General features: G+C 43.9%; 1 protein-coding gene across 2 annotated transcripts; it reads left to right on the top strand.

Moving 5' to 3' along the window:
• Window positions 1-594: 594 nt before the first annotated feature.
• On the top strand, window positions 595-23,943 carry misp (mitotic spindle positioning). Of its 2 annotated transcripts, none has more exons than XM_030726911.1 (5): window positions 595-687; window positions 6,851-8,858; window positions 16,285-16,493; window positions 23,209-23,247; window positions 23,515-23,943. In XM_030726911.1, exons 1-5 carry the CDS (start codon window positions 628-630, stop codon window positions 23,602-23,604), a joined length of 2,406 nt encoding a protein of 801 aa, XP_030582771.1. In that variant the 5' UTR covers window positions 595-627; the 3' UTR covers window positions 23,605-23,943. The 2 variants fall into 2 exon arrangements, with proteins under 2 accessions (XP_030582771.1, XP_030582772.1); XM_030726912.1 differs by lacking the exon at window positions 595-687 and adding an exon at window positions 1,279-1,333.
• The last annotated feature ends 559 nt before the right edge of the window (window positions 23,944-24,502 follow it).

The raw sequence follows: 24,502 nt of genomic DNA, 5'->3' as shown, positions 1-24,502 counted from the left end.
GAAAATGTAGGTGACTTTGTTCCATTAAGACTTTCAGGTTTGGAGGGTGTATCCTTCACCATCTGTATACTTGATGTCATACAGCTGTAGATGCTGGGTTTCCCTCTGTGCTAGCTAACTCTGTGCTTTATCACCACAAAAACTTTAATATTAATTCAAGGACGATGTGACCTGGATGTTCAAATTCACACCATGCACTCTGTTCAAGTTAGAGCCATCAAATTTCACACAGTTGTTCACTGACTTTACTATAACAGCACCCCCACCCCCACCACCCCCATCCCCTTTATGGATCCAAAACAGCCAAGTGCTGCACCTACTCAGCGGGGCTTGTTTTATTCTGGAGCCCCTCTGAAGATGAGGATACGCCTTTAGAGCCTTGCATCACCTCCTTTCTGTTTCTTATGTTTGTGTATTTTTGCAGTTAAGAACATAATTAAATCCATATTTTCAGATTGCTGATCATTAAATCTGTTTCTCATCACAGGAACTTTGTTTTGAAAAGTTACAGCTCATCAGTAACTTCCTGTTTATATCACTGTTGCTTCAGGGCTGATGGTGGTTGGTTCCTGCTGGTTAGATTATCACCATCATCATCCAGAACCATAACCAGTCAGAACCAGCAGGATGTTCAGGTACACGCCTCCCTGGCAGGTTCTGTGTCACAGTCTGGACCAGGAGACCAAGGTGAGACACACACACACACACACAAACACACACACACACACACACACACACTTCTTGTCGCAGAGGTCAGAGGTCAGAGCTGTGTGGTCTGTTGGAGTCATTCTACTTCCTGTTAATCTCACTGTTACAGAAGCTGTAGTTCAGCTGAGGGAGCAGCAGGGGACGCTCTAATGATTTCCAGTTGCTTCCAGACTAAAACATTTACATGTCTGAGTTGAAATAAAACAGAGAAACTGATTTTCACCATTAACCAGCTGCTAATGTGCGCTGATGGGTCCGTTAAGGGTTTAGGACAGGGCCTGCTTCCTCGATGGCCCCTGTTTCCAAAGATACCCACAGCAGACATTAGCAGCGTAGTTAAAGCCCAGCTGAAGCTTTGTGTGTGGAGAAGAAGCAGCTGGTTGTGGTGGTTGAAGGTGATGCTGTCAGGGGACAGAGCTTCATCCCTGAAAGCATTTTAAACTCATGATAGCAGCAGCTGAAGTTCATCATGATCCTTTGACCTGTCACAAAAACAGCTCAGACTGACCTGCAGGGGCGGGGCCTGCTGAGGGGGTGGTGCCTGTGAGCAAGCAGTCACAGTCGACCTTTGGCACATCAGTCAGTTGTTCTTCAGGCTGCGCAGCAGGCAGAAAACTGATCAGAGGTAAGAAATCAGCTCAGAGAGTAAATTGACCTTTAAAAAAATCAGTCTAATTGATAATCAGTAACATTTATAATCAATAATCATGATCAAAAGATGCTGTCAAACTGTGAGAGTTACTTTTCATCCACCATGTAAAGAAGAGATTTTATTGATGACTTTTGCTGCCTTATCTGTAGTTATTGATTGGTCACATGACCTGGGGTCCATTACTGCAGGAAAGCACCTGAAACACAAAGTTTCACAGGTCAGGAAGGACCCCACCTCGGCCCAGCGCCGGCTGATCAGGTTTGATCACATGACTTGTTTCAGGGTTTCTGGGCAGTCTTCAAACAGTCAAACATGTTATCAGCTGACAGCAGCAGCCGGTCTGCAGGAGGGGCAGCTTATCAGCCACCCTCAGACAGGAGGGGAGCTCTGAGGCTGACGCTCCTCTACTGCCCCTCTAACATGCTTTAAAATCCTCTCCCTCCTCGTATGATGGAAAATAGAACAGAATTAGGAGAGCTGCTCCTGCTTGAATACCTGCACAGGTGTCACAGTGAGGGGGAAAGAAGAAAAGAAATTGAAGACTGAAGAAACTCAGTCTGAAGCTGCAGGTTTCAAACAGCTAAAGCCTTTGGGGGGGGGGGGGGGGGGGCTGCACAAACAGGGGGTTAAATTAATGGTCCTTCTGTTTAGTTTCACTGAGATCTGTGAACACTTTCAGAGCTGGAAGGATGGCAGGAAAAAAATCATTCAATGAGAAATAAAACCTTGTTTCTATATTCTGGGGTTTGTGGAGAGGCGGGATTATGGTTTCAGGAGTTTTTAAAGCTCGGCTCTGACTCAGGTGAACATTTTCAGGAAGTATTTTCGAACTTAAAGGAAAAGAAAAATTTAGAAAACTTTTTTAAAATTTTTGAATCATAACGGTGTGCAAGAAATAAAAGCTTTACCATCTAAATATACTCAAAGAAGTCCTGCAGCAGAACCATATCCAGATATTACTGATCATAATTATTGACTCATTTATATTCCTATAATGCTGCAGCTGGAGATGACTTGAACATGGCTATCCACCAAGTTTCCTCAAAGAGATGCTCATCAGAGAGACGCTGAAACACTCCTGAAATCTGATCAGCAGCACAAAGATGAAGGTTTAACCTCCAGGTGGAAAAAACTTACTGTGACAAAGTCTGCAAACTTTTCATCAGCAGTTTCTATACATGCAGTTATTATGTCAGGCTCAGCTTTATGGTCATTCAGACTATGAGACATGATCTCAGGGCTCAGTGTGACAGGTCAAACATAAATAGAATAAAATCAATAATCACACTAGGATTAGTAAAACACAATAAACTAAAATGGGTATTGCATCATTCCAGCAACAACCTGGCAGGGTTTTTAAGATGGTGATGATACCAGCAGTACGCAATTATTTAGTGCCAGTTCTTAAAGTGATAAGTGTGTGCAAGTGTATGCAGTGCAGGCATATGGTGGTGTGCGAAGTTGTTCAGGTATGTGTTGTGTATGGGGTACATTGTCAGTAAAGGGGGGGGGGGGCAGTTCTGCAGTCTGATTTGTGTAGAAGACGTTTTTCAGTCTGGATGTTTATTCCCGGATGCAGCCTCCTTCCAGAGGGGAGGGGGTGAAAAGCTTGTGTATGAGGTGGGCGGGGTCACAGAGGATGCAGGTATCTGGTGACTTTGCCACTCTCTACTCTCCTTCATCGGTGGGCTTTCTTCATAACAGCTGTGGTGTTGGTGTGCCAGGTGAGTGTGTTGGTGAGGTGTACACTGAGGTCCTGATGAAAGGAACCATTTCCACCGCTGTCCCTTCCATCAGATGGTGCTTCAGAAATAACTGCCCGTCAGGGTTTCAGAGTGGCTGCTCAGTGGAGACTTGCTTCTTGAAGGACTTTGAATTGAAGTTATAAATGAAGCTTCTTCAGAGAGCTGCTCATGTGTGAGGAGGCAGGAGGAGGACTTTAAGATGATGAAGAATTTCCTAATGACAGGAGATAATCTTCTCCAAACTCTGAGTGTCTCACAGTTTCCCACACTGGACTGACCCCAGTCCCAGAATAAAGACCATGTGTCCATCTGAGTCCATCTGAGTCCATCTGAGCCACGGTTCTGTGAATGTTCCTGATACCCTGCAGACATGGACCTGATGCTCTTTGTCTTGGCCTCTCTGTACTCTCGCTGTGTGTGACTTTCTGATGGCTCTGAGCTGCAGCTCGTCAGCTTCACTTTGTGTTTTATGACTGCGTTTGAACCTTCAACCTGCTGCAGGTTTATGACTCTTTAACCTTCACATTTATCTGATGCAGCTTTGATTTCTACATACCACACTGAACTTTATCTCCAAGCTGTTTATATATCTGATGATGGATTAATTATTATAGTTAATAACAACCAACGTGCTGCCTTCCCATAACGAGTCACATGACCTTGGTCACTTTCCTTTATGGGCATCACTGTAAACGTTATCACTGATCCATCAGCACTGATAAACTTTGCCCACATTCCTCACATTTCTCTGGATTCATTTTTATTTCCTCCAAACCATAAAAAGTTCAGACTGGTTGAAACGTGCAGCTCTTCATGCTGGAGGTCAAATGTGTGGCCCGCAGCCCCGAACCAGACCACCAGTTGGATAAATGTGGCCAACTTGCTGACTTTACAAAGAGCAAAAAACTACAGGAAGTCACTGAAGCGGACCTGTTCTGCTTCTCCTCACTTCCTGTTGTGTATCTCATGTTCAAGTGGCAGATGTTCATATGAAACATGTTTCTGAGAATGAGTTCAGTGCGTGTTCAGTGATCCCTGTGAGGCAGAAGCTCAGGCTGCTCTGAAGATTCAGGTTTTTAATATGGTCTATGTGAGTTTTATGGAGCTCATAAATGTCATTATACAGTCACAGCTCTCGCAGCTCCACCCACCTGCTCCATCAGGTTTGAACTTTTCCAAATCTCTGCTGTTTCAGAGAAGCTGGATTTTCAGCTGGGTTGATGGTAGCAGGTGAGGCCTCTCCATCTGTAAGGACAGAACTGCAAGCTGTTCCTACCTTTGAACAGAAACATACACACACTGTTTGTATTCAGCCCTCACTGACTGACACACTAAACTCGGCTTTAACCAGCTGCTGTGACCTTTGCTGGTGTGGAGGTTCCTGCGGTCAACTCTCAGATTCAGGCTCCATGTTCAGAGGGATCTGAGACATTTTCTAATCAAGAACCAGAAATTAAGTCTTTTAGAAGGTTTATCCACAGGTTTCTGGAAGAGCATACGTAGGCTGCCATGACAGACGGCTACTTCCACTGTACGGTTTTATACTTCCGGTTACCCAAAGTCAGAGCCAGAGTTAATGACAAAATTCGGTTACTTTGTGCTGTAACAGGCGGCTTTATTAGTTGGAAGATGAGCTCGGATTAACTTTTCATTTTTTCTCTGTATTGAGCTGCTGTAATGCACAAATTTCCCCGTCGTGGGATTATTAAAGTTTTATCTTATCTTATCTTATCTTATCTTAACTTGTGCTGTTGCCGGGTGTCACAACATCAGTCTGTACATTTTTTCAAATTATTTTATTCTGTAAATTTGTTCTTTTTCCCCCAAATTATACTACCCAGTTGCACATCCTATTACTGTATTTTTTCCTTATATTTTAAGTTTTCCTTTAATGTACAGCCTCTTATTTTTTTACGTTATTTTATTTATAGTGTGACACTACAGCATACAGCCTACACAAAGCTTAAACAATGCCTGCCTTCATGTAACCACGTAGCAGGATGACAGCTGCGTGTCTCCTCGATCACAGCCTTCAGCCAGTCCAGTGTTTCTGTTTCAGTGATCTGAACACTCTGATATCCAGATCAGTGATTTACCTTCCACAGAATAGCTGCAGCATCACTACATGATTTCCCTAATCAGCCATACAGGAACAGCTGACTGTCTCCACCGCTCCACTTTCCCTTAGCATGACCCATGCTAAGCGCTTAGCTTGGCCGATGCTCTGGCTCGGCTCTACAGCTGCTTTAAGGAAAACAATGTTGCCTTGTTTGTTCAGCATTACTTTATTGATTTTATTGCTTTGAAGGTAATCTGGTGCTCTTATAATTACGTGATTCCTCGCCATCAACACCTTCGGAAAAAACAAGGTAACTGATAATGTGGATGTAGCGACTTCAGGCCATAATTTCATGTCATTTACACAAGTGACGGGTGAGGCACTGTTACCTCGCTGCTTTTTAAAACAGCCTTGCAATGTATCCACCTCTGATGTGGTACCATTTAGGCAGGTAGAAGAAACTGCAGTGTCAAAATGTTTCAATGAACAGCAAGTGTGTAAGCCCGCAACCGTAAACAGCAGCGCAAACGGAAGTAAAGTACCGGCTTCCGCTATGAATTATGGGTAATGGCTCGAAGTCAGGAATACTGTGGATACTCTGTTTTCATAGCCCCAGTACTGCTCAGATGAGGGGGGGCAGAGCTGACACTGCTTTGCGTCAGTGGGCTTCCAGAAGCTGGCCAGTCAGAAGAAAGTCCTACTTTACTTTTTCTTCCTCCATTAAATGTAAGGTTTTAGGATGTTTTATCATGGTTTTACTGGTCACCCAGTTGAGATCAGACTAGTCTGTAAGTAGCCTATTAACTAAGAGTGTGACACTGTATTGAATCCTTGTGTGGATTCCCATGATGCACTGCAGATGGGGTGTTGTGGTCCTGGGTCTGCGACCCCTTGTTTCTTAGTTTATGGTCTTTTGTAGTTTTTTACCTTTATCGTTACTGTTTTGTTTTGTTATGTTGTTTCATGTGTTCCTCTTATGTATTCTTAGTTAGTTCCCATTGCTTTACAACTTAGTTCTCCCTGTGTTCTGTCCTGAAGTGTTTCCCCTCTGTGTGGAGTTTTTTCACAGTGTCTTTCTCCCTGTGTTGTGTTCACTCTGCGTCCTCTTTATGTGGTGTCAAGTTTGCATTTGTGTATCAGTCTTCTCACTTCCTGTTTTATTTTGGCATGCCCTGTCTCTTGTGCTTTGTGTTTTGTTTTACTTCTCTTGTTATTGTCATTCTGTCCACCTGTTAGCCCCAGCTATTTCCACTCACCCCTCGTTCCCTCTGTGTATTTATTGTCTCAGTTTTCCCCTTTTCAGATGTTGCAGTTTTGTTGTCTTGTGGCTGTGTTTTCCCTGTGCTTTCATTTTGTTGCCTTGGTTTATTTTTTGTCCTCTGTCTTCTGCTGCTGTAATAAAGGCTCTTTTTTTGGCTCATTTGCCTACTCCTGCATCCTGCTTTTGGGTCCTCCTCCTTCACACAGCATGCGTCCACGCATCGTGACATGGGGTTCATTGGATTCTTAATCCTGTCATTGTGGTCCTGACATGGGGACCCATAACCTTACGTTTCTGTTTCCATTGCAACCAGTCAGTCCTCCATGTTGATTTCTGTTACTATAGAAACCACTGTGCTACGGCCTGTTGCTGTCCTCTGTGGTTGCCACAGTAACCATCCTCTCCTCTCCTTCCTGTTGTTTCAGAGACTCTTGGTGGGCAACCATCGGGATGTTTTGACTCTTCCAACTTCTCAGTCATCGAGCTCTGTTCATCAGTTAGAATCTCCACCACCCACTGGTTCCTCCACGCCCCCTGCAGCCATGAACAGCACTCCAAAGAGGTGGGTGCTGAAGCCTCTGTCCCCCCTGCTCCAACCATCAGACCTGCGCACCATTGCTGGAACTGCCCCAGACCTGGATAACCTGGACTCTGCCCTTAGGAGCATCTCGGTGTCTCGCAGTCAATCTTCAGTAGTTGTCTCCTCCATGCAGGGCGGCGGGTCCCAGGATGTAGTGGTTCAAGCCCGGCAGATCGCCGTGTCAGAGGATGGAGGGAATTCCAGCGATGAGTGGCATCCCAGCAGCCCCAACAGTCCCAGCAGCAGCTCTGGCTCTCACTGCGGGTTTTACTCCTTTGTGGAGGACCCTGCAAGTCCTGAGGCTGAGCTGAATGAAGCCTGGATGGTCTCACCCCAGCGGCAGGCTCAGCTGGCCACCCTGAAGGAGGAGAAGGGCTTCAAACTACAGACCTATACCAGCAGCAGAAAGCCTGAGAGTCTGTTCTCAGAGAGCAATGGAGACTTGCAGTACAAGGTGGATCTAAGCAATGGAATCAAAGTGGTTGATAAGGAAGAGGAGAAGGAGCTTCGTAAGGAGATCATTCGCACACAAGCCCCCAAGAATAACACAGTGTTCCAGGACCAGCTGAGCCCTCAGGAGGATCTGAGCCGGTCTACAAGCAAACTGATAGAAGGTTTCAGTTTAAGCTACAGCCCAGTCAGTTCCAGACCAGAACCCCCTCGGCCCACTGATCCCGGAACCATCAGCAAGGAGCAGATCAACTTCAACGCAGTCCGACAACAGTTTCTGAAGATGGAGCAGGACCGGCTGAAGGCTCTCCTCAGTCCTCTGAAGTCCCCAAGAACACACCTAAAGTCATCTTTGCAGCCAGATCCTGATGTAATCGCACCAAAGAAGGTGGAGACATATGAAAGGGTGGAGGTGAGTAATGATGCAGCACAGTTTAAACCACCTGAAGAAGATCAGACATATCCACAGAGGAAGGTGATGTTGTTCCGGACTGAGGAGAGTCTGAGCAGGCAAAGTAGTGTTTTCGATGACCTGGACTCTGGACTGGAGGAGCTATCAGGGGAGGTGGGCGGTGGCTACACCAGCGATGATAATGTGTTCAACAATAATATTGAGCAGCAAAACAGAGCCAGCAAATCCATGAGTGCCTGTGAGACCCCAATTGAAAGGGAGATCCGGTTAATTCAGGAACGTGAGGAGAACCTGCGCCGCTCTCGAGGCCTGAAGCATAGCGACAGTTGGGGAGAGATGATTGAGTTCAAAACCAAACGTTTACAGCCGCGACCGATGCCGATCAGAACCAAAGAGAAGACCCGAGTGAGCTTCATCGTCCAGAGCGAGATCCAAAAGGATAACCAGGTTAAGGAGGAACCTGAGCAGCTAGATCCTCCACAGGAGATTGAGGACATCAGAACGGAGCCTGACCCACTAAACAAGGACCAGTGGGCAGAGGAAAGCCCTCAGTCTGAGTCTGAAACAGGCGAAGTCTTCCCATCTCCTTGCTGTCCTCATCGACACCCCGAAGAGCACAAATTTAGCCAGATAAGTCCAGTTTCCTCCTCTGTCACTGAGACAGACTCTGGCGTCCAGGAGAAAAGACGTTTCCACCAGGATCGAGTATTTTCTTTTTCCTCTTCTGCCTCCCCAACATTGACACCTCAAGCTGAAACAGTCCCTCAATCTCGGAGGGAAAACCTGGAGTCCACCAGCGTGCAGTACAGAGGAAGAGGAGCTCCAGACTTCATTGAGAAAGAAATCGAGGAGGCTCTAAAACGGGAGCAGGAGTTGAAGGAGCTGAGGGAGTCCAGGAAGGAAGCCAAACAGCAGCTGTTCTCTCCAGCTCCTCTAGTGGAACAAGCAACCCAGATGGCTGTCAGTCAGTTCTACCCCCCAATAAACACAGGTACGTACTGTTGATAAAATCACTGCAAACTGAGAAACTGCTCCAGAAGCACAGAGGCCTCTGGTTCACTGTGTTTGTTCTTCTATCCTCCCACACAAAATAAAAAGTAGGAGGATAGTGCCATCATACTGTCTGTCCATCCATCTGGAGGTCTGTCTGTGAGCTTTTACATTTCCAGTCAAAACCACAGGAGCTCAGTGATGAAATCTGGCATTTGTGTTCTTTACTCTTCAATGATGTGCAGCACGATATTCATATTCCTGGATGTTTAGTACCCTTTGTACACTCTGGCTGTATTTATCTAAAGAGGATTTCAGGCTGCTAATGCTATGTTAATATATGCTAATGAGATGCAGCCTCTTTCTGATGCCTGATTGGCTTAGCCTAATCATGTGATCATATTGTGCTGTGTGATCAGTTCAACAGTGAGGTCAGTAACGCGTTACTCCAATCTGACCACTTTTTTCGGTAATAAGTAATCTAACTCGTTACTATTTGTAGTCCAGTAATGAGTTTAAAGTTACTTATCCAAGTCACTGTGCGTTACTATTTTTGTCATGTTCTCAGTACAAAGATATATTTTTGCTTTCTTCTTGCGTCTCAGGGAGTGACGTCTGGCTGATGCGACAATTAAGTCCCGTTTTGAGCATGAGGACAATAATAACACAGCGACACAAACGTAAACAATGGAGGGAGGAGAGAGATGTGCGTTTTCTAGCTGGAAATACAGGAACTATTGTGAGTTTGTGTCAGCTAAAGATGACAGTATCAAGGTTAGTTGTGCAGTCTGTGCTGGTGACAAAGTGTTATCTAGCTTCAAAAACACTACGCCTGATTTGAAGAAACATCTGGAGTCGCAGCACAGTCACACTTATAGAGCGAGTCCCACCAGGTGGTGAAGCAGAGCTGCGGCTAATGCAGGAGCCCCCCAGCACCCAAACAACAAAAGCTGGACTTCAGTACAAACCAGTAAATGGGGGGAGAGCTGAAGAAGCTGGTCGGACAGTATGTAGTAGAGGAAATACTGCTCTTAAACACGGCTGACTCGCCCTCTTTTCATGGTTGTCATTTTTATGTTGGGGGGGTGGGGGTGCTGCCAGTGTTGTGCCAAAAAGTGATCGTCTGCCATAAAGTGATTCAGATGTGCTTTTATGTGCAGTAATGTCTTTGCTTATATTGGTACAACAGAGTGCAGTCAGCATGATTTATGAAGGGCTCATATATAAAATGAAGAAATAACCTGTTTTTCAACAATCTTTAGGAGTCTGTGTTATTGTACCTACATTATAATCAATCCAGAGCTTTTTGGCCACTTCAATTATCTTTATATAACTGTGATGTTATATTTGTTGGGATTTCTGCCGTCTTTTGAACCAGATTTCTGTTTAAAAAGACATTTTTAATGTCAATGACAGTTTTTAACTTGATTAAAAAAAACAAATATATAAAAGTCACTTCACCAAAAACAGAGTGCAGCTTCTACCTTGTGACAGAAATGCTGTTTCTCACTCACAATGACCTGATATCATTCATGAGAGATATGTTTGACACGTTTCACAGATTATAGGTTAGCAGGTCATTTACAGCCGTTTAAATACAGGCAGTCACGGTAACTTGTAATCTAACTTAGTTACTTCTAAAATTAAGTAATCAGTAAAGTAATAGTGATGTTAGACATAATGCATTGATATCAGCAGATTATGGATGAAAGTTTAGGGCAAGGCCTACGAATTAGGGCAGAATAGTTTTGTAGAAGGTAATAAGATGTTTGCTGAAGGGTTTCTGGTATGAAATGGGGCTGTAATGTTATCCTGACTTCTATATTTATTTAATATTTTCATCAGGGATGGGTCTTATCTGAGCACTCTGATTATGTGTGACTGTTCTTTGGTCTTTCCAAATCTAGTTCTGGCAGCTTTTTCCTCTTATTGGATTTTGGTCCTTTTAGAAAAGACTTTACATAAACTTCAGCCACTTGGGACCAAATAGGATTTCTGGGGGTCTGCACCACCCAGACAGCTGTTACTTCATGTTTGCACCACAGGCATTTTCCAAAGAAGTGGATGCAGCCAGCATGGTACCAAGTTAATGTGGTTTTGGTAGCCAGAAGTGACCGTGTTTGATGAGAATGATTTACCCATAAAACTAAACTGGTTTGAACCTATTTTCTCTTGTTTGTCTGTGATGTTTCAAAAATGTGTTTGTAACCAAACAGATATCCAGATGCCAGATATCTTCTTCCTGTCAACCAACCAATCATATGTTAGATGTATCAGAAAATGGAGGAGAAGCTTCTGACACATTTAACATAATGGAAGAGTCCATGTGAAAGAGAAAGGAGTGTTTCCTCTCCAGAGAACCGGCTGCTTCCTTAAATAGAGAGTGTGGTTCAGTTTGTGAGCTTAATGTTTAGGAGTGACACACACGTGCCTCTCTGAGGCTGAATATTCACTGAATGCATTTCAGAATCAGCACCAGCTGATCAGGAGTGAACCTACCTGATCACATCAGAGTGACTCAGAAAAGTCTATGATGGAGTCACCACCGGGAGGCCTGAAGTCAAACACGGTTTCTTCTCAGTGTTCAGCAGCTTAAAGCTAACAAACTTCCCTCTGTGTTGCAGCAGTATCAGCTTCACTTGGTCTGAAGGATAAACTCATTAGACTGTGACTCGTGTTTAATGCTTGGTCAGGCTCTGACCTTTTTTTTAAACTTTTTATTTATAACATTTTAAACAATATACATCAACAATAATATTATGAAGTCCAGGGATGATTTAAAAAAAAAGGAAAAGTAATAATACTATTACTCAGGTACACATAAGTTTTAAAGTGTTAACAGCTTTACATCCATTCTATGTTGGTGCACTGTCACTGTGTATAGGGCCCTGCCATTTCTTCCAACGTCTCGTGTCCAATTCCCCCTGTAGTCGTAGATTAACCCCTTAATTGGCAGCAAAAAAATCACCTGAAAAAACTACATAATGCCTTCTGGTTATTATTGGCTCTGAAAAACCCATTTCATAGCCTATTAACTGGCCGCGTCTGGTCCGCCGGCCGAATGAAGTGCATTTTATATGGCAGGCTAGACCCTCCCATTTTGATTGACACCTCATTCGGCCAGTCATGTTAAGAAATGGGTTTGCTAGAGCCACTGATACTCAGAGGGCGTCACGTAGCTTTATCAGGTGATTTGGAGCATCCAGTTACATGATTGGTCGAATGGGGTGTCAATAAAAATGGGAGGGTCTAGCCTGCTATATAAAAGGGACTACAAACGGCCCGTCCTGGGCCCTGGCCAGTTAAGGGGCTATAAGTCATGCATTCCATCTGTTTAATGTTTTCCACTATGGATATAAAGAGGCTCATAGTGGGAGGATCGTTGCAAAGCCAGCATTTTGTTATGGTCTTTTTAGCAGATACTAGAAGGATCTTTAGAAGATAAGCATTGTCTGTAGTAAGATCATCTGCAAGATATCCCAAGACCATTAGTTTGAATGAGTAGTTGATGTTAAAGCCCAATGTTTTTGAGATTATTTTTTTTACTTCTATCCAGAAGGGTTGTATAGATGGGCAGGTCCAGAATATGTGTCCATGGTCTGCCTTGACTTCCCCACAGTTTCTCCAACAGGATGCAGACGTAGCACTGAATTTAGACTTTTGTTGCGGTGTTATGAAGAAACGGATGATGGTTTTCCAGCCGAAGTTCCACCAGCTGTTGGAGTTGATGTAAACTTGCTTCTCCAGATGCTTGTCCACATATCCTCTGAAACCGCAATTTTAATAACTGAAAGATCTCCAAGGGTACCGTTATTTATTCTTCTCCAAATATAATTACGAAGCTGTAAGTATCTAAAAAAATCTTGTTTATCCAGTCCATATATCTTACATAGCATGTCAAAAGGCTCTGACCTGCCCACATTAAATTTTTTCATCGTCTTCACTGCATGTATTACGAGTCTGGACAGATGTGCAGGAAAAATGCAGCTGTAATGCTGGTTTAATGCGATGCTTTGATGCATTCGCTGAAGCAGTAAAAGAAGCCCCGGTTCACATCCCGCTGGGACCTTTTATTTGATCTGCTTCACGTTCATCCACCACTCAGCTGAAGCCACTACAAACAACTCAGTTAAGGTTTAGAAAAAGGTGGCGTTTGGGTTGAAATCCACTGCTTTAGCTGTTCACTGAAATCTCACTGATGCTTCGATATCAGGACACGTTTAGTTTTATTGCTGAAAGGATTCTCTTTCAGGCCAATTGTCCAAGAGTTAAGGAAACTGATTCTGATATTTTCAAACCTTTGCTGTCTTCAGCTCAGATACATGGAAATATCCACACATAGAAACAGTGACCTGTGGGCCATATTGGTCTCAGTTGGTCTCCAAGAAGAGCTGGGACGCTGTGAAAATGTAAATTAAAACTGAGTGATAAAGATAATTTAACTTTTTTTTTTTAAAACAGAACAAAGACAAACAGAAAACTACACAAAGAAAAGTTGCGAGGCTCTTGTGGATCTACACTCGGGACACCAGGATGTTTTTCTGCTTCCTGCAGATCACATTATGAGAGTTTCACTAGAAAACGTTTGTTATGGACTTTTTTTGCTCCTAAGGACTCAGTTTGTGACATTTTGACTTTAATTTAGCAATTCAGACAGGCAGGGCGGCGAACCTTTCAGAATAAAAGACTTGCAATCAGAGTAGAGTGACGCTGCAGAGGGACAAACAGAGGTGCTTCTCCTGCAGGTTTAAATCTCTGCAGCCTGAGGAACTCCACTTACAACAATTTGAAAATGATCTGCAGGCAGGAGGCCAAAATAAATTCACCAAAGCCTGAAGAGTCTGGAGCAGAGGCTGTTCGTCACATAAAATCAGAGAGAATCAGTAACTTAATGAGAGAAACGATCAAAGTCCAGCAGAACGCCGAGTTTCACTTTATGTAAATCAGTTACAGCCACACTAACCACCAAAACCACAGCAGAGCATCAGAGCAGACTGAGCACTCTGCAGATTCTTTCCTGTCATTCAGCGAATGCCAACATGACTCTGAGTTCAAAGTGTGCTGGCAAAACATCACAGCAACGCGGCCTCATTGCAGACATGAGGAAACAGGTACACACTGTATATAAAAGATGGACATAACCACTGTGATGTCACTCACTCACTTGTGAAGCCTCAATTTTTAGTGGTTTGGCTGCTACCTAGCTGGCTTGGTTATCAGTCTGCATCTGTAGACTGTACGGGAGCATCACACACACCAGATAATCAGTGACATCCAATCCCAGAATTTCACTCCGCAAACTGGAGCTCCACCTTCTTGGACAGTCTGTTAGTCCAATGAAGCCAAGGCAGCCATATTATTGGTCAGATAATTGCATTAAAAAGGCTCCAACAGCACAAACACGGTCCATCCTACTTTCCCACCGCCGAGGAGCCGGTTCGCGTTCCAGTGCTCGTGCTGTTCCCAGTGAACCGGTGAAACGCTTAAGAACGGGCCCGCGTTCCCACCGCGTTTCTGTGAACTGCTCCTTTACGTATGAGTGTGGGCGGGTCCTCGTCTGGACACGGAAGCCGAAGCGCACAAACGTGGGAGAACACGCTCTCCTTTCTGTGCTGCAAATACGTTTTAGGGTCCAAACCAAACTACTGCAGCATCTGTGTGCAGCACAGAGGGAAACACAGACAGCGATTAGAGCAAGACGACAAGTACGCACTTTGTGTCCTTTTATCTGTGATATGAACTGATACAAAGCAGCAAGTTCAGCCTTAGAGCCCAACCTAATTCACAGCCATGAAAATCGCTTCACTTTTCTCCTGTAATACACATGTAATATGGTAGAAAACTGGATGTTGAGATGGCAGAGTCACGCCCTTCTGCCGCTTTTGTCACGCGTTCTTGGTTCCAGACCAGCTAGTTTGCGGGGCCGGAGTTGAACCCGTTTTTCAGCCGAGCACCGAGTGCTTCCGCGGTGGAAAACCCGCCTAACGGTTCAAATAAAGGGTGGGAAAGAGGCCCCAGAGGTCCAGTTCAGGGACTCCAGTTTGCTGAGGTGAAGCCTAGCAGACGGCTAGCTGCTACAGCCGCCTGTATTGCCATCCATCTGTCAGTCACCCCCCCGTACAGCTGGTATGAAGGGGGAAATTAGCTCCAGAGACCAAAGCAGTTTCTGTATCAGCTGTAAACATGTTTATTTCTGCTGGAAAGTGTTAACATGGGGGTCTATGGGGAATGACTCGCTGTGGTGCCTCTGCTGGACTGCAGAGGAACTACAGCTTTTGGTCCTTTGATGTCTTTGGTTACAGCCATATTTCCACCTTAAAATGATCACAATGAATTTAACTTAAAGCTGAAAATCTCCTTAATCACCTTAAATGTCAAGTCAAGTCAAGTCAAGTTTATTTATAAAGCACATTTAAAACAACGACGTTGACCAAAGTGCTGTACAAGATCTGTAACCCCAAGGACTATACTAAATAAAAATAAAAATATATAAATAAATAAATAAATAAATAAAATAATAAAATAAAAATAAATAAATAAAAACATTAAGAACAATAAATAACATAAGAAAATTAAAAATTAAAACGTTTAAAACAAGTACCATAAAATACCATAAAGCAATCGTCTAAAAGGAGGTAGCACTGCAGCCAAATGCCAAGGAAAAGAAATGTGTTTTTAATAGAGATTTAAATGTGTGTATCGTCTGAGCTGTGCGGATATGGAGAGGTAGATCGTTCCATAGCTTTGGTGCTGCTGCTGCAAAAGCTCGATCACCTCTCTGTTTTAGTCTGGTTTTAGGCCTCTGTAAGAGCAGCTGGTTCGATGACCTCAGAGCTCTTACAGGGGTGTGACAGTGAAGCAGCTCAGACAGATACAAAGGTGCCAGTCCATTTAAGGCTTTAAAAGTAAGCAATAAAATCTTAAAATCGATTCTAAAACGGACAGGGAGCCAGTGAAGGGATGACAGGACTGGGGTAATGTGTTCATGCTTTTTTAAACCGGTTAAAAGACGAGCTGCCGCATTCTGGACTACCTGCAGGCGGCGCACAGATGATTGATCTATGCCAAAGTACAGAGAATTACAGTAGTCCAGGCGGGAAGTAATAAAAGCATGAATAACTTTTTCCAGGTCCTGCTGCGGGAGATAAGGTTTTACCTTGGCAATGACTCTGAGTTGGTAAAAACTGATTTTGGTAACAGCACTTACTTGCTTCTCCATTTTAAAACTACTATCTAAAATGACACCCAGATTTTTCACAGCATCACGACAGTGAGGAGTAAAATGTGGCTTAAATGTGGCTTAAATGTGGCTTCCTGGTTACATTTTTCCTTTTAAACTATATAAAAAAATATTGGAGGAAACAGTTGCTGATGACATCACAGTGTGTCACTCATTACATCATCATGATTTCCTCACTGTGTTTCAGAAAAAGCAGTCAGCGTGCCATCTCCTCGTCCCTCCCTCCGTCTGCCTTCCATCTCCTTCATCACAGCTCAGCCCTGGACCTCCTCTTCTCCCTCCCCCTCCTCCCCCACGGCACTCCGGTCGCCCTCCCTGACCGTGCGAGGTCTGACGGAGACCCTGCTGCAGGACTTTGAGGACTATCGAGCCAAACTGAAGCTGGAGGAGAGTGCAGTGAGTATTCTCGCTCTTATTTTGTTAGTTTTCAGCCTCTTCCTTCTTCAGGTGATGATGATGATGATGATTTTAAAGCGCGTTGAGATTAATGCTGTTGTAAAATGGTGCAAATAAAACTGAACTGAATTAAATACAAACCCAGTTCCACCAAAGCCGGGACGCTATAGAAAAAAGTAAATAAATGCAATGATTTAAAAATCTCATAAACCCAGATTTTATTCACAATATCCACTGTGCATCTGGGAACTGAGGAGAGCTGAGGAGAGCAGCTGCTGGACTTTGGGAGAGGAATGCTGTCCCGTTCTGGGTGATAGAGGATTCCAGCTGCTCAGCAGTCCTGGAGCTGCTTTGTCCAATGTTTTTGATTCCTGATGCTCCAGATGTTCTCAGCTGGTCAAAGGTCTGGACTGCAGGCCGGTTCAGCACCCAAACTCTTCCACTATGAGGCCAATAGATGCAGGATGTGGTTTAGCATCGTCCTGCTGAAACATGAAGACCTTTAATTTCCCTGACAGAATATTCCTAAATGGATTAACAAAGCTGTATCTAATCGCTCTAATCTTCCCTGAAGGAACAACATCTGGATTGGAGCACATGCCGCTCTGAAACCTGGATATAACTCTTAGCACTGATGGAGCCTTTCCAGATGTGCTAGCTACCAGTTCCACTAATGCACCCCCCATACCATCAGAGATGCAGGCTTTGAACTGAGCGCTGATAATGAGCTGATGGTCCCTCTGCTCTTTTCTCTGTATTATTGAAGGGTCTTTAATTCAATTCAATTCAATTCAATTTTATTTATATAGCGCCAAATCACAACAAACAGTCGCCTCAAGGCGCTTTGTATTGTGGGTAAAGACCCTACAATAATACAGAGAAAACCCAACAGTCAAAACGACCCCCTATGAGCAGCACTTGGTGACAGTGGGAAGGAAAAACTCCCTTTAACAGGAAGAAACCTCCAGCAGAACCAGGCTCAGGGAGGGGGGGTCATCTGCCGCGACCGGTTGGGCTGAGGGGAGAGAAAGACATGCTGTGGAAGGGAGCCAGAGATTAATATCAATTAATGATTAAATGCAGAGTGGAGTATAAACAAAGTAAATAAGGTGAATGAGAAACAGTGCATTATGGGAACCCCCCCAGCAGACTAGGCCTATAGCAGCATAACTAAGGGATGGTTCAGGGTCATCTGATCCAGCCCTAACTATAAGCTTTATCATAAAGGAAAGTTTTAAGCCTAATCTTAAAAATAGAGAGGGTGTCTATCTCCTGAATCCAAGCTGGAAGCTGGTTCCACAGAAGAGGCGCCTGAAAGCTGAAGGCTCTGCCTCCCATTCTACTCTTAAGTATCCTAGGAACCACAAGTAAGCCAGCAGTCTGAGAGCAAAGTGCTCTGTTGGGGTGATATGGGACTATGAGGTCTTTGAGATAAGATGGTGCCTGATTATTCAAGACCTTGTAGGTGAGGAGAAGGATTTTAAATTCTATTCTAGATTTAACAGGGAGCCAATGAAGAGAAGCCAATATGGGAGAAATCTGCTCTCTCTTTCTAGTCCCTGTCAGTACTCTAGCTGCAGCATTTTGGATCAGCTGAAGGCTTTTCAGGGAGCTTTTAGGACAGCCTGATAATAATGAATTACAATAGTCCAGCCTAGAAGTAATAAATGCATGAATGAGCTTTTCAGCATCACTCTGAGAAAGGATGTTTCTAATTTTAGAAATATTGCGCAAATGCAAAAAAGCGGTCCTGCATATTTGTTTAATATGTGCATTGAAGGACATATCCTGGTCAAAAATGACTCCAAGATTTCTCACAGTGTTACTGGAGGCCAAAGTAATGCCATCCAGAGTAAGTATCTGGTTAGACACCATGTTTCTAAGATTTGTGGGGCCGAGAACAAGAACTTCAGTTTGATCTGAATTTAGAAGCAGGAAATTAGAGGTCATCCAGGCCTTAATGTCTTTAAGACATTCCTGCAGTTTAACTAATTGATGTGTGTCATCTGGCTTCATTGATAGGTAAAGCTGAGTATCATCTGCATAACAATGAAAATTGATGCAGTGCTTTCTAATAATACTGCCTAAGGGAAGCATGTATAAACCTTACAATATAAAGCACCATGGGGTGACTGTTGTTGTGATTTGGCACTACATAAATAAAATAAAACTTTGGATTCATCTGACCTCAAAACAGTTTCCATTTTAACTGAGCTTTGGCTCAGAAAAGACGGCGCTGTTTCTGGATCAGGTTCACATGTGGCTTCTTCTTAAACCTGCATGTGTGGATGGCACGCTGAGCTGTGCTCACTGATTTCTGGAAGTGTTCCTGAGCCCATGCAGGGATTTCCAGGACAGTCAGGCCTGTTTTTACTGCACTCCTGCCTGAAGATCACAGAGTTACAGCCTCGTCCCTGCACACATGCTACTTTTCCACCACTGAGGTGCCGGTGCTCATGCCAGTGCTGGTGTCGGTTTCAATGAACCAGCGAAACACTTAAGAACGGGCCTGCGTTTCCACCGCGCTTTGTGAACTGATCTTTTACGTATGACTGTGGGCGGGTCCTCGTCTGAACACGGAAGCCAAAGTGTGCAAACGTGGGAGTAATGAGCGCCCTCTGCCTGCTGTGTGGTGCATGTAGCTTTCTGCCATGGTCTGACAGACAGGTTTTAACAGAAGGTCCCCCCACCATCACAGGCACACTCAGAATTTCTTTAAAATTTTTATTTGAAAAAACATGGAAAAAACTGAAATATTACACAGCTTCTGCTTACCTTTATCTTTGCTTGTTTCTCCTCTTCTTCTTTTCTATTTTTCCTAAACTGCACACCTGATGGCTTTGACCTTTTCCTTTCTATCTTCCATAATTCGCACTGAAGCAGAATAGGTTATCACCGCCGCCCATCCCCAGGGTTGCCAGATCAGACTGACAGTTGTTAGCCCAACACAACAAAACCTCCATTGAAACTCATGTTAATAGCACCAGGTGTGATATATATTTAAATATACACAGCTTTGGGTGAGTTGTTAAAATTTTGGCTGCATTTCACCATATTTGGTAGGTTTTTAGGAAGTTTTTATTGGAAAATTATATATCTATATAATTTTATAATTATATAGATATATCTATATAATTTTCCAGCCCAATGTGAACCTTCTAGTATTTGTGTTATTTTTTTCATCAGGATTCAGGTTTACACAAATACTGTGAATTAATTACCATATTTACAGTATTATAAATGAAATGTGCTTTGTGTTGTATCAGTTGTGTGCATCTCATTTTACAGATTCCTTCTAGGCTCAGCAACTGAGACAAGAGAATCCCCCACCTGCCCCTTTCCTTCTGTTAAAACTTGTCTGTCAGACCAAAGCAGAAAGCTACATGCACCACACAGCAGGCAGAGGGCGCTCATTACCCAACAAGTGGAGTAGTGCGGTAGGCGCTGCTGCGGCGATCACAATACGTTGGGGGGTGGTCATGCCGCCCTAGATGAAAAGCCGCCCTGGGCAGCTGCCCATGTCGCCTATATCAGAATCCGCCCCTGCAAATACTGACACCAGTGGCGGCTCCAGAAATATTTTTCGGCAGGTGCTAAGGGGGGGCTAAGCATTTTACTGACGGTGCTATGATGTTCTTTCAGTTCTCAACACACAGAGACACAAGCTATTTTCTTGGGGGTATGACTTTTCCAGGGGGAGCTATAGCACCCCTAGCACCCCTCCTGGTGCCACCACTGACTTACACCGGCACCGGCACCCAGCCAGTGGAAAAAGGGCCACAGAGATTCGCTGAATCTTTTAATGATATTACTGTAGAAGAGATTGGGGCTGCAACGATTCCTCGAGTAACTCGAATGATTTGATGATAAAAAATCCTCGACAAATTTGTTGCTTCGATGCTTAGTTTAAACTCTGCAGCTCAAGTGTCTCCGTGTAAGCGGAGCGTTTCACCAACATTAGCAGGATTAAAGTTCTCCCTCACTGCAACGGATTTCTGTCATTTGGAAAAAGACCATTCACAATTTCGTCAAGCATTTTGTGTTTGATGACAATAAAGACTTCTGATCTGATTTGATCTTAACATCGAGTGGATCATTGCTCACATAATTTTCCACAGCCCCACTGGTTTCTGCCATGTGTGTTTTGTGCTCGCTGGGCTGAGAATTTCAGTTGTTAGCTACTGGACTGAATCGCTATAACCACAGTTTGCTAGCGGGCACCGACGTTAGCACCAGTGATGGTTTGGAAACAATGGAACGCCCCCCCGTCACCCGTTCAGTACTGAGGGGCGCTGTCAAAATATTGTGGCAGCCAAGGGGGAGGTGCCACCAGAGCAAAGACTCATGGGACTGTTCATACTAATGTTTGTGTTTAGTTACAGTGTTATTGGTTATTCCAGTTATGTTGTGTTGGTCTCTCACTGATATTAGTTTGTGATGTGAATTACACATGCTGTCCAGTATTGAGGGTGGCTAGTAATGGGCCACCATGACTGAGATGGCTGTGGCAGTTAATGGCCTCGGGTCACTGTTTCTGCTTGTGGGTGTGTCTTTGCTGTAAAATAATGAAGCGGCAATTCCTGTAACTGACCAGTGAGTAGAGCACAGGAATTGTAAAGCTAGCTCGAAATCCCTCTCTCCATTTTCTACTGGTGCTTGCCACAATATTTTTAATGCTTTAATCCCTGATTAGTGACCACAAATACACCTGTAATAGATATGTATTTAGGAGGATGCATGTGAATAAAAAGCATTACAGCATTAAGCTCATACAGCCCCCAGTTTTTCAACAAAAACACAACACCAGCAGCTCTTTTATGTGCAGTCTGTCATGGCTTGTGTGTGGCAGGAGCAGGGAGACCCCGAAATGCAGGACTCGGAAAGGATGAACTTAGAGTAATTTTATTGAAATGAAGATAAAAAAACAACTACACTGGGCTGGGCTGAAGCCAGAACTAAACCACAGGAAACTAGGGACGGAGAACACACACAACGGAGGCATAGATGACGACACGACAAAGAACAGAAGAAAACTGGGGACTTAAATACACATTAGGTAATCAGGGCAAAACGAAACACCAGGGCACAGCACATGAAGCAAATGAAACTAAAAACAGAGGAAGCAAAACTAAACACGAAGCACAGGGAACACAAGACTGTCAAAATACAACAGGAAATGACTAGACAAGGTATACGTGGACCTGACACAGGGAAACAAGGGACTAAAAATAAACAGGAATACAAAAGAGAACTAAACATAATCCGAGAAAATAACTGAAATAGCGCCAAAAGAACACAAAACACTGGGCCATCGGCCCAGGACCATGACACAGTCTGTCTGCACACACGCAGCAAGTGCAAAGAGGCGGAGCCGTTACTGAGACGGTGAGCTCAGGTGGTGCAAAAGGAGATGTTTTTCTAGCATCCAAGCGTTTAGCACTTTTCCTGTAACTACCATTAAAGCTTTACTGGGAAACAGCTGGAGGTCTTTCATCAACCACCTGATCAGCAAGTGAAGAAAAGGGAATTTTGTAGCTGCTCCATCCACTCTGTTTGTTTCACACAGTGAAAAACTGCAGTAGGGAAGTTAAAATATGCAGATGAACTGTTCATAAGTCAAAATTATTTCTTATCTGATTACTTGAGTAATCGATGGAATAATCGATAGAATACTCGATTACTAAGATAATCAATAGTTGCAGCCCTAGATAAGCTATTCACAGACTTCACCGTTTAATGCTGAGGAACATTATTCTGAAACTGTTCAACAGTTTTCTTCAGATTCTGAACCTCTGCCCATCTTTACGTCTGAGAAACTCTCTGAGATGCTCTGTTTAGACCCAATCATGTCACTGACCTGCTGCCAGTGAATGTTCCTCCAGCGGTTGATCGCCCGGCACTGTGCCATGCTGAGGTCGTCTTGCGCTGGGCTGAGAATTTCACCGGTTTGCTATCGGAACTCTTCGCTCACACTGCAATTAGCAAGCAAGCGTGCACCCCGCACACTCCACCCCACCACCGATGCCAGACACTGATATTTTTGTTTTCTGTGACTAGATTGCTGCACTATAGTATTATTTCACTGCAATTTGCAATCTACCACCGGGCACAGACAGTTTCGCTCTCATGTGCACACGTGATCTTGCGACAGTCCTGTTCATTCACTGTTGATTTCACGGGGCTACGGAAAGCAAAATGGCGACCAGTGTGAAAGTGAGGGGGAAGCAGAGGAAAAAGGGAGCTCAAAGGACAATTTTGGGCTTCCTATTAAACATAAAATCCCAGGAGCTGTGAGAGGCCTTGGAGAAAAAAACTACAGTTCCCAGCAAAATTATGTCACCTCCTGCTGTTGTAGTTAGTGGCTTGCATTAAAAATGTGATAGTTCATGCTGACAACATGACGACGGATATTCGAATGTAGGGAGTGCTGTTAGCAGTGGATTGGATCGATAAAACATCTGGATTATAATGTTTTTGTTGTTTTTATGTGATATCTGCAAACCCTTTAGTGGAAGGAAATGGCACTCTGGGTCACGCTGAATGTGTGATATGTAAATATAACTCTTCTGGTTTAGATGCAAAAAGAATTATCGCTCTAACGATCACTCTATTTTTATTTTATTTTATTTTACGCAGCGTCTCAACTTTTGTGGAACTGGAACTGTAAAACTACACAATAATGACTGTGTATGTGTGTGTGTGTGTGTGTTTGCAGTATGCAGGGATCCAGCTGGTCGATGACATCAATAATGAGGTACCGTACCCTCGTGCGTCCTTAACTCCTATAAATTATTTTCTCCTTCTTTCCTTCCCTCCTTTTATTCTTTGGTCTTGGCTACTTGAATTTTTCCTTTCTTGCCTCCTTGACACTTTGTCTCTTTGATTCCTTGTTTCTTCACCTCCTTGTCTCCTTGTGTCTTTAACTCTTTGACTCCTTTTCTCCTTTTATCTTTGCCTTCTCAACTCCTTCCCTTCTTGTTCTTTGACTCCTTGCTGCCTTGTATATTTGGCCTGTTTTCAGGTCGTGGAGTCAACTCGGGTCACTCGACATAAAAACCAGCGAGCTCTGCTCTGGGAGGCTGGACAATTTGCCAACCAGGGGAACCAGTGAGACCACCTGATTCAAAAATTGGACCAGGCCTCCAGGAGCAGGGCCAAAGGATCCTAGGAAGGCTGGACTGACTCCTTCTTTCAGCTGAGGTTCAGCAGATTTTAAAGTTAGACTCGCCAACAGAAAAGGCTGCTGCTGATTGGTCCTTGATGAATGTGCCCCCTCTCCTCATCCAATCAGCTGTGGGTTGCTTAGAGCCTAAGACAGAGACAACATGTCTGATTCATGTAGAGAAATAAAGAGTTCCAGTGTTTATCTGCAGACTTTTAATCTGACGCAGCAGCACAGGAAGTTTGATTGTTTTCATGATGCATCAAAAATAAAAATGATTTTCAGTCCTCGGATGTCCAGATGTCATTTCACTTCAAGACATAAACATCTGCCAACAGCTGCAGCATTACAGCAGAGTCAGAGCAACAGGAACCTCAGTTTCACCTGCTTTTATTCTGAAAAAACCTGAACAGAGCAACAGCTGGGTGCTGGTGTGAACTTTTACAGCATGTTAGTAATGCGTCTGGGTGGTTATTTTAAAACTCCTTTCTCCATGTGAGTGTGAGAGAGTCGACTTTAACTTGAACATTATATGAAAATCATCAAGTCAGATAAAAGCAGTCAGTGTACCAAACCCTGCAGGTTTTACTGCAACCACACGTGCACACAGTTAGACATCACAGCAGCATGAACGTCACCATCTCTGGCTGCACCCCAAACATTTCACAGAAGTCATGTGCAGAGAAACATTTGTGCTGCAGCAGCTTCCAATCCAAAGTCAGCCCCCAAGGCTGTGGCTTCATTTTCAGCCCCCTGGGCTTGATTCCAGCTTATTATTGCAATGAAGCACCTGCTGATTTCTTAGGTGCTACATCAATAAATGTACTGATGCATCACAACACACAAA

Source organism: Archocentrus centrarchus, chromosome 4 (assembly GCF_007364275.1).
Source record: "Archocentrus centrarchus isolate MPI-CPG fArcCen1 chromosome 4, fArcCen1, whole genome shotgun sequence".
NCBI lineage: Eukaryota > Metazoa > Chordata > Actinopteri > Cichliformes > Cichlidae > Archocentrus > Archocentrus centrarchus.
This window is presented reverse-complemented; position numbering and strand designations above follow the sequence as displayed.

Coding starts and splice junctions, on each gene's coding strand:
- misp (XM_030726911.1), top strand. CDS start 628: ATGTTCAGGTACACGCCTCCCTGGCAGGTTCTGTGTCACAGTCTGGAC. Junction 688..6,850: donor GTCTGGACCAGGAGACCAAG/GTGAGACACACA, acceptor CTGTTGTTTCAG/AGACTCTTGGTGGGCAACCA. Junction 23,248..23,514: donor TCGATGACATCAATAATGAG/GTACCGTACCCT, acceptor GCCTGTTTTCAG/GTCGTGGAGTCAACTCGGGT.